Below are 17,623 nucleotides of genomic sequence, written 5' to 3'. Positions count from 1 at the left end.
GTTCCTGAACCAGCACACTTCCCAGGGGATGGATATAATTCTAGACCTGGGTCTGGGGTGGCACAAGAAGGGCATTGGGGAAGGGATTTGAATGATCTCAATATATTTTGCAAATGAAATCCACATAACCAGGGTTTGAGAAGCAGCCGTGAAGGAAAACAAACCCCTCTTGTGGAAAACAAACTTGTTTTCCTTCCTGATGGCCGAGGAGTAGACCTGTCCCGTGGCCTTGGCCACCGAGCCCAAGTGGTGTGCGGTGGCAGGGAGGACGAGCGGATTTCCCCTTAGCATCATCTGCTCTCCTCACGGGCAGCTCCCAGGCCCCTGGTCAGCGGGAGTGGAAGAAACTTAGAAGGAGGCGAATCTCCCTAGCTCAGGGCCAGCTGTTTTCTGGAATCGAGGTTGGGTGAACTTTTTGCCTTTACTTCTAAATGATCTTCAGGGCCAGGAGTTTCCTGATTCACCTGGTGGTAGTTCTCCTCTTACAGAATCACCCTGTTGGTCTCACCACCTTTTGAGAAAATCAGGGCCGTGTTTAGAATGTCTGCCTGGCAGCCAGTGCAGGTTGATAAGGGAGGATGCGAAATTGTATCTTGTTTACTGAAGGGGTCGATGTTGTCTCTGAAATGCAGGTGAAGCCGTATAATGTTTATGTCACAGTTGCCTACCCACCAGACACAGACACCCCCGGGTTTGCAGAAGAAAACAAAACCAAGGTAAGTATGCCTCTCTGTGCCCTGTTTCGAGTTTTGAACGTAGGAAACCCGTTTTCCCATTTTCTGTCTTTCCACCCTTCGGCCTGGGGGCATTTTCATCAGTCAGAAAATTGAGTTCCTTTCAATTTATGTGCTTGCAAGAGGCCTCCGAACTTTCTGGAACTTTCATTTAGAGTCTTGGAGGATGTAGCCCTATTTCCAAAGGCCATTTTTGCTAAGAATCTTCAAGCTTTAATTAATAAGGTGTTTGCTTTCTGATTGAGAGTACAGCTTGTATTTTAACTAACAAGATAATACTCTTTAAAAATAATATTTTCTCCCCTGGCCTTAAATACATTTAAACACCTGAAATGGTTGCCGATCCGTTGTCTCCACATGGGGGTCTAATGGGCGCCTAAGACTTAACATTTGCAAAACGAAACTTGCGATTCCCTCTCCTTCCCCCCTTATTATTTTCCATCTCATTACCCGGCGCCCACCATTCCCCCAGCTGCTCAGGCTGGAAACTGCGAGGCCAGCCTTGATTCCTCCTCTCACACCACACATCCAGCTGACGTGCACATCCTCTGGGCTCTGTTCTCAGAATTTATCCCAAATCAGACTTTTTTTTTTTTTTTTTTTTTTAACTGCACGTGTCACTACCATCCCAGCAGTGAGAACCGCTGATGTTTTTGCCTGAACTTCTCTCATGGTCTTCAGCCTGGCCTGCCTGCTCCTTTTCTTACCCCGCTGGGGTCTGTTCTTCATAAAGTAGCTAGTGATCCTTTTAAAGCCCAAGTCAGGTCTTGTCACTCCCCTGGTCAAACCCCTCTTGTGTAAAAAAAAAAGCCAAAAAACAAAACTGAAAAAAAAAAAAAACCCAAAAGATCAAAACCTCCTGTACAGCACAGTCCTGTAGAATGTTCTAGAATGGTGGAAATGGTCCTGCGCGCTCCTGTATGGAAGTCACATTGTGGCTGTTGAACACTTGCAGTGCAGCTAGTGGGACCAAGACACTGGATTTCTAATTTTATTTCATTTTAAGTAATTTAAAGTTAGAATTAAATAGCACATGTTGGTGTTGGCTGTATATCAAAGAGTGCAGCTCCCCTAGCTCCCAGCGTGCCTGGAATAGAATCCAGAGGCCTCGAGCCTTTTGGGTCCCACACTGTCTGGACCTCGGCCACCTGTCCGCAGCATTTTCTCCTCTCCTTGGCCTTAGCCACATCGGAGCCCTGTCTGTTCCTTGAGCTTGCCTGGCCTGTTCGCACCTGCAGGCTTTGCTCTTGCCATCCTCTCTCTGGATATTCAAATGGATCTTCCTCCTGTGTTTCTTTCCATCTCTGTACAGCCTTCATCTTGGAGAGGACTTCCCTGACCCTCTGTTATCTCAAGTATCCCTCCCGTGAGATGTGAATCCTCTTCCCTGGCCTTATTTTTCTCTATAGTGTTCATCACCTCTGGACATTAACATTAATACAGTGACTGTCAGTCATCCTGAGCTGAATGCCAGCTCTGCACTTTGTTCAGATGAACCTGCCTTGACACGTGGTAGGCACTCTCTGAGCAAACAAAGTGGGGGAGAAAGGAATCAATCAGAACTTATCCCCTTGAACTTGGTATTGATGTGTTTTCCTCTCTTTTATAGTGATGCTTAGTAAGTGTGAATCTGCACAGCATAAAAATTGGCACTTATGCTCCATGGGCTGTATATTTGCAACAAGATGTTTATGATTTAGAAGCTTTTTCTCCTATTCATTTCTCTTTGGCGCTGCCTCTTAAAAATTACTACTATTTCAAAGAAGTAAATTTAAGCCAAATGAATAAGGGGAATCTGCTAAGCAGATTTGCAACATTTGATAAATGGTCTTTTAGGCAGAAGCCAAAGCTGACAAAGGACGGTGATTTCCCTGTGAAGATTTGATTTTGTTGTTAAATTGGGGTTTTTGTTTTTCCTCCACTAAAATGTCAGGCTGACTTCTTTGGGTAAATAAAATTCTACCTTGATCTGTGGGTCCCGTAGGGGGCGCCATAGTGCCTTTAAATCTCCTGAGTATCTGGCCACACATGGTTATGTTAGCCTGGGGGTCTGGAAGAATCAATGGTGGCACCTTCAAAAGGGCTTTTCTGTGACAAAGTGAGAGAGTGGCATGGACATATATACACTACCAAACGTAAAAGAGACAGCTAGTGAGAAGCAGCCGCATAGCACAGGGAGATCAGCTCGGTGCTTTCTGACCACCTAGAGGGGTGGGATAGGGAGGGTGGGAGGGAGGGAGACGCAAGAGAGAAGAGATATGGGCATATATGTATATGTATAGCTGACTCACTTTGTTATAAAGCAGAAACTAACACACCATTGTAAAGCAATTATACTCCAATAAAGATGTTAAAAAAAAAAAGGGCTTTTCTGTTAATTTAGGTTCATCAAGAAACACTTGACTTTTATGAGCACTATGCTATTCTATTTTAAGAAAATATGTTCTGTTTTTTATTTTATTTTATTTTTTCAAGCCTACATGGTAAATAAAATTTATTGTTTCATGCCATTTAAGGCTTAAGTTTTGAAACTTCTAACTGGAACTCCCTTCTAAAGAATTTTTGAGCACATGTGTTGCATGTCGCTCCAAAGAAGATTTTTTAAAAATGAAAATAAAGACAGGGCAAGGTATTTTTTTTTCATTTTTTAAACTTAAGCTCTGATGGTCCTCATTGGAACTGAGACACATCCCACAGAGAGTAGCTGGGGTCTCCTTGTCTTGCTTCAGCTACGGGGCTGAATTTTGTACAGTAACCAGTAATCAGTAAACTGATTTGAAATCTAGATAGAGATAATTCTAAAAACAGGAATCAGTTCAAAGGCAGAAAACTGGAATTATGTATAAATTTGGGGAGGAGGGCTGTAAAATTATTTTTTAACTCGGGGGGCAGTAATAGTATGTCTATTTTTTTCACCTTTAGCCTTTGGAGACTCGTCTTATTTCAGAGACCACATCTGTTTGCAAACCAGAACAAGTGGCCAAACAAATTGTTAAAGATGCCATAGTAAGTAAAAACCTGTTTCCTTTTATTAATAGTTAACAATACTGTATTTCCAAAAAGGTATTTTTCTCAGGGCTTATTTCAAAATATAAATTATTGGGGTTTTGTGGTGAGTTAAATTCATCATATCTAATATTAGATTGTACTTTTCTTCCCTTGTTGATTCCATGTTGATTAGTAGGTTCTGGAAACTAGTAATATATCTTAATCTTAGGAACAGATTGATCAGTCTGAGAACTTCGGTTCTTTGAAAGGAAAATGAGACTTAACCTGTGATGTGTAAACGGTATGTACTATATACTGTGTGCGGCTTGTTGTCCTCTTCTTTCCTGCAGTATTTTCAGTTTTAGATTATTTTAGGTGTCTTACTGCCAGATGTGTTGATGAAGGATTTTTCTTTCACCTTCCTGCTTCCCAGTATCCTTTTCCCAAATGTTTACTAATAAGAAAGTACCACAAGCCCACTGGGCCATCATCCTGTCAACTCAGCTAATGCACTTCCAGGCTACCGAGTTTATTCTGAGTCAGAAATGGTATTTTTAGAAACCAGGTGCTATTCTGTAGGACAGCGTATGTGCCGCAAGCTTTTTGGCAACATTCCCATTAACCCACATGCAGAAAAGTATACATGTACAGGGGATGTCTGTAAACCTTAGGACCCGTTGAATTTAGGAAATTTGGGGACGATTGGAACGAGAAGCGTCAGGAGGCTGGGCCTTGGCCTGGAAGGAACGTCCGTGCCGTTGCATGTTCAGGCTGAGCCGAGCAGAGTACAGGAAGCATCGAAGGCTATTAAAATATCTGCAGAAGTGGGGAGAACTTTGCCCTGATTGTGTTCAAAGGCATAGAAAGAGGGCACCAGCAGATTGGGCGGACTTTGTTTTTCCTGCTTATCTCAAGTCAAAGCAAACACACTCCATGTTTTTAATGATCCGGAGCAGCTCTTCGTATTTTGGCAGGATTCATTTAATCTGGCGGTTCTCACGCTTTTTCATCTCTTGACTCTAAAGTTGTCGACAGCCCCGGAGAACTTTTGTTTCCATGGGTTATATATTTGCCGTATCACAGATTGAAACTGCGCCATTTTAAAAATATGTATTCATTTAAAATAACAATGGTAAATCCATTATATTTTAATGAGCATTTTTTATAACAAAAATTATTTTTCAAAACAAAATGTAGTGAGAAGGGTGGTGTTGTTTTACATTTCACTGATTCTTTAATGTCTGTGTTAATAGAGGACAGCTGGATCCTCATAGCTTCTGCATTCGGTCTGCTGTAACATGTTATTTTGAATGACGGATATAAAGTAGATCTGGCCTTACGGAGACATATAGTTGGAAGAGGAAGGAATATGTTATAGGCTTCTCAGAGAATTGTGCACATTCTTATTTATTTTTTGGGAGGGACATAAAACCTAAACTGGATGAATAGTAGTTTCTTAAAGGTTAGTTGCAATGTGAAATTGAAACTCTATCAATGAACTTCTTGTTCTCTGTTACATGTTACATTGGCCTGCCTTGCACTTCGAATGTTTTGTACCCATTCATGGTTTTGTAACATTATGCATTAGTCATTTGGAAAATATGGATTCCTTGAGTTATCCAAAAAATGACATTCATTACTATCACTGCTGATCTTATTATAAAAGTCTTTCTGTATTGGGAAGCTGACAGTCTCAAAATGGCAGATGTACATTTTCCCAATTCTTAATTTTTCCTTGAAATCTCAGATCTGAACATTGATCACAAAAGCTGCCAGTTTTCCTGGAAGCGACAGTCCTTTCATTCATTTTCTGCCAAGTATCTTCCGGATACCCGTGTTTGAATAACCACAGATTGTCAGTCCATGGTTCTTGCATGTAAAAGTAGTGTTCTGCAGAGAAAGCAGGACCTTTCCTGAATGCGGGTGGAGGAGGGCTCTTCTTCCAGGCATCTGTCCCCTTCCATGTGGATTTGTCACAGAATATTAGGACATGTCCTCAAGGGTTGAGATTTAACAAAACGATTAATTTTACTGCTTTATCAAGGGCATTTTTAAGCAAAACTGACATTTCAAAATTTTTTGGAGATTTAAACAATTTCTGTTTTCTTTGTGTATTTATTTATCACTGCAAGTGTGTGTGGCAGTGGAGAGGCACCACCAGTGTGGTCTGTGCTAATGATACAGCAGTTTTGCCTGTCAGTGCAAGTGTCACTGGGTGAGAAAGGCATTTCACGTCTTAGTATCATCATGACAATCGTGTTGTCCTCGTGGAAGGGTCTCAGGACACTCAGGGTCCATGGACCCACATTTTGAGAAGTGGCTGTTCAGCCATCCCAGCCCATCTGCTGAGGCCACGTTCGGCTCTGAGCTGCGACATGTGCTTTGTTACCCTCTCCTCCTACCTGAAGTGAACAGACACACGTCATTGTTTCCAATGTGACTGAGTTGATTCCTTCCCGTGTCGCTACTATTGCCTCTGTCTTTTCTTTTCCTTCTGTTTTAGCAAGGAAATTTCAACAGTTCCATCGGCTCAGATGGGTACATGCTCTCGTCCCTGACCTGTGGAATGGCTCCGGTAACTTCCATCACTGAAGGGCTCCAGCAGGTGAGCTGAGCTGTGCCTAGGCCTCCGGACCGATGGACACACAGACAGACAACAGGCGCCTCTCAGTGAACCTCAATGAGAAAAGGCTAAAGGAAGACATAGCAACTTTTCATGAGGATGTGAAGAATTTTTATTGAAGTATCAACTTTTTTCTTCCTTTACCTGGGAGAAGTAAAAAGGAAGTAGGTTAAAGCTGTAACTTGAGGAATTTAGTCTGGGAAGAAGACTTTCATGCTGGGTACTGTGGATATAGAGAGAAAACACTGTCTCTGCTATTGGGGTGTTAATCTGGGTTCTCCTCTGAGAATCACTCATCTTCTGTGTTTGAAAAATGGAAATCTCTGTCACTAGGGGGATGGGGTGGACTTGCCTGAAAGTCCTGGAATATTAGACTGGAACAATTTGCTGTGGGTCAGGCCACAGAAGCTTAGGGAGATAAGTTAGGGATTCAACGCAATCCCTACCCTCACGGAAATTATAGTTCATCCAGAACACACACAAAAGTTAACTGCTCCTTGATGAGCCGGGTGCCGTGTTTGCTACTGGAGCATCAGAGGTAAGGCAACCTCTCTGACCTCAGGGGGCTTGCAGTCTAGAGGGAGAGACTGATAAGAATGGTGAGGCTAGTACAGTGCAGCGTAATGAGAGTTATAACAGAGGAATTGCTCTAGAAAGACCAAGCCGAGGGTGACGGAGGGTAGGAGGAGGGCAGGGAGGGGTGGGAAGGCCACTGAGCAGGGGCTGCCCCCACTAGCGGGCAGTTTATGACAAAGCGCTACGCAAATGTGCAGTCGCTGTGCAGTCGACCACGTCCAGACGGAAAGTCCCCGGGACTTGGGTGTTGATTTTCCTCCCTCTTCTCTTCTCACTGTGATTCTCTCCTAAGAGTAGATGCTAGGGACTTCCCTGGCTGTCTAGTGGTTAAGACTCTGCTCTTCCGCTGCAGGGGGTGCGGGTTCGATCCCCGGTTGGGGAACTAAGATCCCGCGTGCCGTGCGGCCAGGAAAAGAAAAAAAGGACGAGCCACTACATTTCTTTTAGATGTTTTCCCTGGGCTGTGACTTTACGTCTGAAGTTCAGCACGTCCACAGGAAGACTTTATAGTATTTTCCCCAGCATCCTGCCCCCTGCCTTCTGTCAGCAGTTCTGTATTCCCTGCCCCTGTGATCAGTGTTCACGTTCACTTCCGAGACCAACCAGAAACGGGCGTGTCATCGCCCACCCAGCTTCTCCTGCCCCTCACATCGGGGCAGCTCTGTCCGCTCGCCCTCTCGTCCTGGGTCGGCCCACTTTCCTGGCCCTGTCACTGCTCGTGCAGCTCAGACCGGGACACTCCGTGCCTGAGGCTCTGTGCGCCAGAGGTTGTGAACCGGGGAGCCACGCGCCTGTGAAACGTTCTGTTTGGTCCATCTGGTATGAGCCTGCGTGTGGAAATAGAATAGTTTCAAAATTAGATTTACGTTCAAAGTCGAGATTTTGGACTTTTCTTGGAGACCCAGCAGCCCAGGGTCTGCATTCTCACCTGGCATCACCGGCTGGCACAGATGCACAGGACACAGACTCCCAGCCCCTGTGGCGCGGCCCTCTGACCTCTGGCCCTGTCACCCCCTCTTCCTTCTCCTCTTGCCCCTCCTCTTCTTTCTGCCACTTTGTCATTGTCCCTCCATCCCCACTTTCCTTTGACCAACTTCCAACCTTCCTTCAAGGCCTCACCTTAAACGTTGCTTTTTCCAGAAGTCTCCATGACTGGGTGAAATGCCTTGGACTCACCCCTATTTTAGCCTCTGATTATGCTGTAGTATAATTGCTTTTTTCTGTGTTTTTTTTTTTTCATTCCCTTAAGTTAAAAAAACAAAATTTGACTTCATTTATTTATTTATTTTGCGGTACGCGGGCCTCTCACTGCTGTGGCCTCTCCGGTTGCGGAGCACAGGCTCCTGACGCGCAGGCTCAGCGGCCATGGCTCACGGGCCCAGCCGCTCCGCGGCATGTGGGATCTTCCCGGACTGGGGCACGAACCCGTGTCCCCTGCATCGGCAGGCGGACTCCCAACCACTGTGCCACCAGGGAAGCCCTGACTTTATTTTTTAGAGCAGTTTGAGGGTTATAGAAAATGTGAGCGGGAGTTAGTGAGTTGCTGCAGACCCTCTCTTCCCCTTCCCCCTCCCTATTATTAACATCTTGCCTTACTGTGGCCGCACTGTTACAATTGATGAGCCAGTATTGATACATTATTACCAACTGAAGTCCATAGTTTGCACTAGGGTTTATTCATGGCGTTATCCATCCATCCTGTGGGTTTTGACAAATGTAGAATGACACGTATCCACCATTGCAGTGTCATACAGGCTATTCACTGCCCTGACGTTCCCCTATGTCCCCCTGTTCATCCCCCACCCCCCTTCTGAACCCCTGGCAACCCTTGATCTTTTTACTGTCTCCAGAGTTTTCCTTTTCCAGCTTCCCTTTGGTTTTTACATTTTTCAAAATTATCCTTGCTCACACTTCAGAGAATCAAATTGTTTTTAAGACTCATTATGAGAAACAGCAAACCCTCACCCCATATCCCACGTTTCACCTTTCTCAGGAGCAGTCAGGCTGTCCTCTTAGCTGGACCTTCTGACCTTCACCTCCTTATCTCTAGGCAGATACTTACGTGGCCGCTTCCACTTGATTTCTCAGTTCGGGATCAGGTACTAGCTCTGCTCTGAAGGATGAGGATGGAGCTCTCCTTTTTCCACCCTGTCCCACCTGCTCACACCCGCCTCTCCTCCATCCCCACCCTCCCTTTTTAGTGATATTGTGATTTTGGTTAGATCTGTATTGAGATAACCATCCTTAGGGCTATTTAAATGCTCTTCACAGCTGAGCTATGTAATGCACATAACTAATTTTCCTTTCTTATACAACCTTTTGTTTTCCCTGAAACTATTGTTGGCCTTTTTTATGTATTATTTCTGTGTATTATTCCTAATGACTGTCTTCATCTCCTCTCAGAAATATCAGATACTCTGTCAGTTTCACCACTGGAAGGAATGCCTCCTGGTGCCTTCTGACCTGCCTGTCAGGAGTGGCTGCCCCCAGTCAGGTGCTTAGCTGACCGCGGCCTCCCCTTCACGGTCATCCTGGGGAACCCGTCTGCCTCTCTTGGGTATTGGGTCCCCTGCCTTCTGCGTCACAGGACATTGCCTTTCTTTGTTGACACCGCTCTCTTTGGCTGTTTACCTCTTCTGGTAGCTTCCTAAAAAAAGGGTGCTGGGGAGGCAAATTTTTTGAGGCTTTGTGTATCTGAAACTATTTCTTTTTAAAATTTCCACTTACAGGTGTTGTAGTGAGAGTTCTTTAGTGGAAAGAGTGAAAATTAATGGATATGGTTAATTGCTGTCTTAACCCTGAAATAGTAATTGCCCTTTTTCAGTTGCTTGTCTGCCCTGGTACGGAGTGTGCGGTGGAGGCCGGCCCTGGGCTTTCTCACCACAGTGCTCTCAGCACCGAGTGTAGGGTCTGCCTTTTATGATCAGAACATAAACCTTAAACCAAAAAGCCTTGATTGTAGCTTGGATACTTGAGGTGCTGCGCTGGATCTACCCTAGCTCAGAGAACCCCAAGACTACTAAGAATCCCTATTTTGTTCTTTGTATAATTTGCATATGTTAACTGGACAAATGTTTTGTCGTTACCTGTCTGGCAGGCCCTGTGCTGCCCAGTGGCTCAGAGCAGACAACTTCTGTTCTCCGTGTTCTGCTGGCACTTACAAAGTTTTCATTATACGTACTCATCCCTGGAGCAGATTGGAAGATGCGTCTTAGAAACTATTTATCAGAGACATATCCTAAAATCCCTTGACATGGATGATTGTGTCGTCCTGTTGCATGAGCTCAAAGGTCTCTTTGTCTTGCAGGTAGTCACCATGGGCCTCTTCCGTACGATTGCTTTGTTTTACCTTGGAAGCTTCGACAGTATAGTTCGTCGCTGCATGATGCAGAGAGCGAAATCTGAAATTGCAGACAAAACTGCCTAATTCTTATCCCTTGGAAAAAGACTTTCTAAATAATTTGACCAGCTTGCTGCTAAACGGGACGCAGTTTTTGGCCTGCAGACATTCATGTCTTGCTTTCGAATCTGTGAGATTGGACCAGTGCTCTTCAGAAACCTGGCTGCAAGCAGGGGGATAGACGTTCAACTCCAGAGAATATTATTAATACTATGCAAATTGGGAGCAGGAGACCACTTGATTCTCCGAGGCGGAGAAGTGATGGTAAGGGAATTCATAGCGTGTGAGCAGGGTAAATGACAGGATTCCAGAGTGATCACTGAAAATTTTTTTCTATTTATTCTTTTTTTTCCCTGGTAGAGATCAAGTCCAGAAATGTACTTTCCAAGCACTTTTTTTAACCTTTCATGAGAGGCAGTTTATGGGTTCCTGGGGCCTTTTTCTTTTCTTTTTTCTTTTTTTTCTTTTTAACTTGGTGTATTTTATTCCAGATGCATTTTATACATTGCCGCTGTGTCTGAGTGCATAGTAACGTCCCTCACTTACTCTGTTGCTGGTGGACTCTCGTGGCTTCTCTCTCTTTGATCCCATAAAACTACAAGGGGGATGGGAGAGGGCAATGCAGTGGAACAAAGGAGATACATATTTTCCAGTCGGAAAAAATAATGCTTTCTTGTCTTCTTTAGACTCAAATGCTTAGGGCACTGTTCATTTTTCATTCACTGGGAAAGGCAGGCTCCTAAAATGTTTTCTGAAGAGAAGTCAAATCTTAGAAGCTTAAAAGTTTACAATTTCTTCAATAGCCATGATGACCTGAAGCTCACCCATGCCATTGTAGTGTCTTATTCTTCCCATGTCTTCCTTTCCAATTTTGCTTATACTGCTATAATATTTTTGTAAAAAAAAAAAGAGAAGACCAGTTTTTTTTGACTTGACTTTTTAAATTAATTAATGAATTTATTAAAGCAAATGAAAAAATTAGAAAGCGTGACCTTTGTCTCCTCGTAGCATATATGTAGCTTTTAAGAAAGGGTGATGATAGCATGTTTCAGTTTTATTCATTAAGAAAAAACATGTAGGACGACAAGACCGATGTTGAAGATACTCGTTTTTGAAATAAAATGATCACCCTGTTCTTCCTATGACTCTCCCACTGACCCTGAGAACATCCTCTCTGTACCACATGTTAAGAAAGCCCAGCCATCACTCTCACCGTAGAGACCTGGGAATCCCGTTGGTCCCCTGAGTTTTGTTTCGAGATGCCAGGCTCCGTTGTCCATTGGTTGGATTTCCACAGCAAGTGCCTCTGTTGAGTTTTAGCCACCGCCACCTGCTTTGCTCTGTCATTGTATGTGTTCCTCTGACTTGAGGGCAGTCACCTCCATTGTAACGCTGTGTCCCCTCCCCTCTGCATACACAGTAAGTTTATACATTACCACCTTCCAGTTCCTTTTGGGGAGGAAAGACCACTGCTTTTGAAGGAAGAAACTTTTTTTTATTGTTTAAAAAAAACAACACAAAAGGTTGTTTCGGTAACAGTACAAAACAATACAATTCTACAAAAGATTAAAGACCTAAAAATTATTGCAAATCTTTTTTGCTTTTGAGTTTTTGAACTCTTGACTTTAAAATGACTTAATTTTTACAAAGTAGGATGTCTAATGGCTTTAATCCATGGTGTCTTTTTAAAAGACATGAGAATGGCACATTTTCAAACACTGACAAAGACAGAAGAAATTATTATTTAATATATAAGGTGCTTGGGATGACTTCATTGCAGTTTATGGGAGTGGTTTGAACCCATAATGGTTTCATGAATCTTTCAGCCTTAGAGAGCCATCATCTGCAACGTTGAGTCATATCGGGCAGCCTCTGAAAGGGAGTAAAGGCTGTGTTCTCCTAATTCATGGATACAAATTAATAGCTGGGTGCTTCTCAATTTTATTCTTTTCTCATAAATGTTTCTCGAATGTTGGCACCTTCTACTGAAGGTCTATATTAAAATCTAGTCCCAGGTGATGCCTCATTTAATAAAATTAACTATTTTACAATAGTTATTTCAATATACATTTCTCAAGGTATCCTTAGAGAGAACACTGTGACTCCAGGTCACCTACTGCATTAACAAATTTGCAAGGCCCTGTTCCACGGTGGGGAGATATCCCCAACCCAAATGAAGCTCAGGCATGAGAGCAGATCTGTGGAGGTTATAGTATCAGGGAATGGGGCTGCTTTGTCAGAGACGGCAAAGGTCTACATTCTTATAACCAAAAAGCTTTGAAAACTGAGGTGTTCCTTTTTTTCTCCCTAAATTTGGTGCCATAATTCATTTGGTAGCAAAACCTGACTTGAACTGACTTGAGATTATTATAGTTTTTATTTATGCCACTCCATGGGCTGTTCATTAATTTTGTCCGAAGAAATACCAATGAGTTTGACTTACAGGGATTGCCCCAGACTCTGTGGGGATGTTTTGTAATATCCAGTATATGCCCCATACTACCTTTTTAAATGCAAAAAAAAAAAAAAAGATGAATTCTGAAACACATCTGACCTGAAGGGCTTTGGATGAGGGATTGTAGACACTTAAGCAGCATCACATAACGATCTGGCTTCATCCAAACCATGAAAATATTACAAGGCAAATTCTATTTTTTATCCTTTTTGGCTCAATTCTTGTACAACCTTTTTTTATACCGACTTGCTTTTTGCTCAGGGGAAGAAGAGAAAGCCTGAGTCAGATTGTTAGGGAAACTACTGGCTTTTTTTTAAGGATTGCATTGATTCCACACTTTCTATTGTACCCAGAAGTGGGTATGTCTTACTTGTGGCAGAAGAAGTTCAATCATAATTCTGTTGAAATGTGGGTTCTCTCTGTGTGAGACATAGGTTATTATGTGAGTTTCAGTTCCAAGTGTCTGCCTCTGCTAGGTTGGGGTGTACTGTTTTATTATAATGTATTTGTGAGTATATTTATTTTAAAATGCTTAACGTTACTCAGCCTTAGAAATTCCAAAATATGTTCAAGGACCCTCTATCATTGAAAAAGGTGTAGAAACAATTCTCATTTATTTTTACAAAAACAAAGTCAAGAGAGTTGTTCTTTATGTTTTAAAATTTAACTTTCACACCTGAAAGGAGAAGAAACTAAAAATGCTGTTAGTGATGGTCCCTTTATACGAACCCATATATGTTTAATTATGTCTCTATTTGGATCTGTTAAGCCATATGTTGTTGATTCTTAGAAATAAACATTTGAGAGACCATTTCTAATATTTAGAGGACAAGAGCATTTTGATCACAGTTGCTTAGATGCAAAGAATTGTATGTCTTTGTCTTTCTAGAAGTCAATACCATAATAATTTTTTTTCTTACTGAATTGTATCATCAACAGATTTAATTTTATTACATCATATTCCACTTTAAACGTGTCTTAACTCACTTGAGGACACTTAAAAGATTCACACTTTTTGACATAAAATGTTTTGAATCTTTCTCATTTCCTTATCTTCTTAGTGACTCAGCTTTGAAAAAATACCTACTAACCATAACCTTCCATATTCTGGACTAAATCTTGTTTAGTTCAGACCAGTGATGGCAGATTTGGTATTTTGAAGAGGAGGTAATAGCTATTATATTTTACACTTGCTTGATATGACAACTCTAAAGACATTTTTAAACTGTTAAGAGTGCCTATGGCTATTTTGATATATATTAGAACCTGTGTTTGCTACTTTAGAAGCTTTTGTGGCAGAATTGTAACCTGATTTTCATATCTTGTATTTCTGAATCACAACAAGAAATAAATGGGGAACACGCTTTACAGATTCAAAAACTTCTTTTTTAGCAATGTCCATTTTTTTAAAGAGATGTTTAAACAAACACAAACCTCTTTCATAATGTTATCCTAACCTTGCATCTTAAACACTTGACAAGGCTTGATTTATATCACTTTTTTAGGAAGTAATATGTTCACGGTAAGTATTTCGTATTCTGGGCCCTCGTTTCAAATGTGTTCAGTGTTTGTTTGACTCCAGTGTGGGATATATGAGTCAAAGAGTAAGAAATGTGGAATTTAATAAAATTTCTTAAGTAATTATGTTTCATACACAAATAAATTGATTTCCCATACTTTAAACCTTCATATTCCAACAATGAAATATCTCCTAGACTCTTGAAGGGCATAGAAGAGAGATACGGGAAAGGACACGCCTTAATATTTATTTCTCCGTCCTTAAATAGAAAAATTTTGGTCACATTGAGAAGAGATGCTTTGGATGTCTTGATTGGCAAACTTAACCTGTCTTTAAATTTGAGCAACTTATATATGTAAATGGCGTAGATATCACTTCTATAATTTTTTATGTTTGGACGTTTAAAAAGAGAAACACTTCCTGACCTCTGTTCCACTCCTGATTTTATACACCCCATTTTTCCTCCTTCAACATGTATTTATTGAGTGCCTGTGACGAGCTCGGTATCCAGGCGCCGGGGATATGACTTTGCATAAACAATCTGTCCCTCCCTCGTGGCAATTACATTTCTTATTTCCCTCCCCCCTTCATCCCTCTGAAGGCTCTTACAAGCCTTACGAGAGGAAGGGGAACCACTCCCCATTCCTTTCTTCAGGCCTCTGAATTTTATGCCACAATTATTTGAATGCCAGGCACTATTCTAGGCTGGGAATGCACAAAGGCAAATATGGTCCCTGCCCTCAAATAGTTTATAATCTAGGGAGAAAGACACACGTCAGAAATTACATGGTGATCCAACAATAGCTATGATTAAGGTATCATAACATTTGAAAACGTAACCCGTGCTAGTCACTGTTGTGAGTGCTTTGCATTTTACTCATTTAAATCATCCACTAACCCTACCAGTGGTACCTTTATATCCCCATGTTATAAATGAGGGCACAGGCACAGAGCGGGTGTAAGTAACTAGGTTAGGGTCGCGGCTGCAAAGCGATGAAGCCAGGATCCACACCAGTTTTCTGTCTTCGAAGCTCCTAGCCTGCGTACGAAACCTCTTCTAATGGCATAAGTGGAATCCTAGGACTGCCCAGGATAGTCGGGGATGATCTCACAGTGGAGAAAGTTGTTGAGGTAAACCTTGAGGAATGAGTATGAATTTGCCACAGGAAAGTCGGGTTCCTTTCAGGGAGATGAGCAGATGTGCAAAGGCAAAAGACACGCGAGATCTTGGCGTATTCCAGAAAGCACATAGAGGTGATGTGGCTACAAGAAGGGAAAGTGGAAGGATTGGGTGGGTGTCCAGGGGGTAGGCTTGGGCCACATCATCCCATGCGCAGGAGTTGAGATTTCGGCCTCTGAAGAGCTTTGAGCAGAAATATGAAATGGCAAGATTTAGAAAGATCATGGTTCCCTTTGAAATTCAGGCGTTGCTGAGCCCTTGCGCCTTGGAATAAACATTTCTCATTACTTTGGAAAAAAACATATTAAGATAGAAGATAAACATATTGTTAAGGGTTGAATTGTGTGTCCTCAAAAGATGTTGATGTCCTAATCCCCAGTACCTGTGGATGTGACCTTATTTGGGAATGGGGTCTTCATAGATATAACCAAGTTAAGATGAGGTTATTAGGGTCTTAATCCAATGTGACTGGTGACCTCATAAAAATAGGAGAAAACAGACACACAGGGAGAATGCCACAGGAGGACGGTGGTACAGATCGGAGTGAAGCAGCTGCAAGCCAAAGATTGCCAGCCCCCAACAAAAGCTAGAAAGAGGTAAGGCAAGATTTCTCCCCAGAGCCTTCAGAGGAGCATGGCCCTACTGACACCTTGATTTTGGACTTTGAGCTTCCAGAACTGTGGGAGAATAAATTTCTGCTTTAAGCCACCCAGTTTGTGGTACTTTGTTACTGCAGCTCTAGATAACAAACATGTTAACCTTGATTTTTCTAAATGTGTTCATCAACAGTTAATGTCTGGGAGATACTGTGCTCTGTGCTAAAGCGTATAAGAGAATAAACATTAGTTATGGAACATAAGAATGTATATTCTTTGCCTGTTTCCCCTCAATACTATGGTGATTCATGTCAATCCAACATGAGCAGTAAACATTTGAAACGTATAAGACAAGTTCCTAATCTCAGTTGATTCACTTTAAATGCCAAGTCATTAATTTGAATGGAAAAAATTGCCACGACTGAGTTTATTGTGCTTTCCTTTGTAAACCACACGTAAACGTTATTTGCTGGCTGTTAAACTTGCGCAACAGAATGACTTCCCTGCACTTCGTTGCTTGGTTTCAAAAGTTGTTGCTTGGGGCTTCCCTGGTGGTGCAGTGGTTGAGAGTCCGCCTGCCGAAACAGGGGACACGGGTTCGTTTCCCGGTCCGGGAAGATCCCCACATGCCGTGGAGCGGCTGGGCCCGTGAGCCATGGCAGCTGAGCCTGTGCGTCTAGAGCCTGTGCTCTGCAATGGGAAAGGCCACAACAGTGAGAGGCCCGTGTATCGCAAAAAAAAAAAAAAAAAAAAAAAAGTTGTTGCTTAATGATTCCAAACATTTTTTTGAGGCTTAGGACCCACCAAAAATTAGCCAGGTGGGTTTTTCAGTTAAACCAAGGCTTGTTGGTTTAGATTTGGTAAAAGAGTTTCCTGATGAGGACAAGGATGGTTTGAGAGCACACAGTGGATTACTTGGATGCGATCACACTTACAGAAGAGGGGCTCTGGAGCAGAAATGAGTCAGGAACAGTACTACTGTTAGTATTACTAGTAACTAATGCTAATAGGGAATTAGTATTATAATAATAACATTATTTTATAATGTTTGCCAACAACATGTGTAAACTGTCTTAAAGCATATGGCCCTATTTAACGTAAGAGTTTGTAGTATATAAGATACTTATGTCAATTATATCTCAATAAAGTTGGAAACAATAATGTAGAAGATACTTGAAATTGGAAATTAGTGTTTTGGATTGCTTATCTAGGCCTGTGGGATGTTATTTTTTAAGCAGTTTCTTTTTCTTTTATGCAGGCTATCTGCTTGTTTTTACTCTCCCTACTCAGTTCATTTTGTTGATGGATTTATTTTCATGTCAGTTTGCCTAAATGGTTTGGGGTCATGTTTTATATTTTTAACTCTTTCATCTTACCTATTAGTTGTCAGTTCCCTCTCAGTAAACACTGTATTTCTATCCTTGTTTTAAATAAAAATTTTAATAGTTGGGAAGATTTGATATATACCTATATTCAATATTAGTATTTATGTTCAGGTTAGAATAATGTCCTTTTTGAATTTCATAAACTTTGGGAAGATTTATATTGGTGA

General features: G+C 41.9%; 1 protein-coding gene across 1 annotated transcript in view; it reads left to right on the top strand.

Annotated features, from left to right (window-relative positions):
- KDSR (3-ketodihydrosphingosine reductase) overlaps window positions 1-14,380 on the top strand; it is a 39,259-nt gene extending 24,879 nt beyond the window's left edge. The window contains exons 7-10 of the mRNA XM_082668200.1: window positions 633-716; window positions 3,657-3,740; window positions 6,226-6,327; window positions 10,229-14,380. Coding sequence (XP_082524326.1) covers window positions 633-716; window positions 3,657-3,740; window positions 6,226-6,327; window positions 10,229-10,348 — 390 coding nt within the window. The 3' untranslated portion in view covers window positions 10,349-14,380. The remainder of the gene's footprint in view (window positions 1-632; window positions 717-3,656; window positions 3,741-6,225; window positions 6,328-10,228) is intronic.
- The last annotated feature ends 3,243 nt before the right edge of the window (window positions 14,381-17,623 follow it).

Source organism: Grampus griseus (genome assembly GCF_964374135.1).
Source record: "Grampus griseus genome assembly, chromosome: 12".
NCBI classification, from domain to species: Eukaryota; Metazoa; Chordata; class Mammalia; order Artiodactyla; family Delphinidae; genus Grampus; species Grampus griseus.
This window is presented reverse-complemented; position numbering and strand designations above follow the sequence as displayed.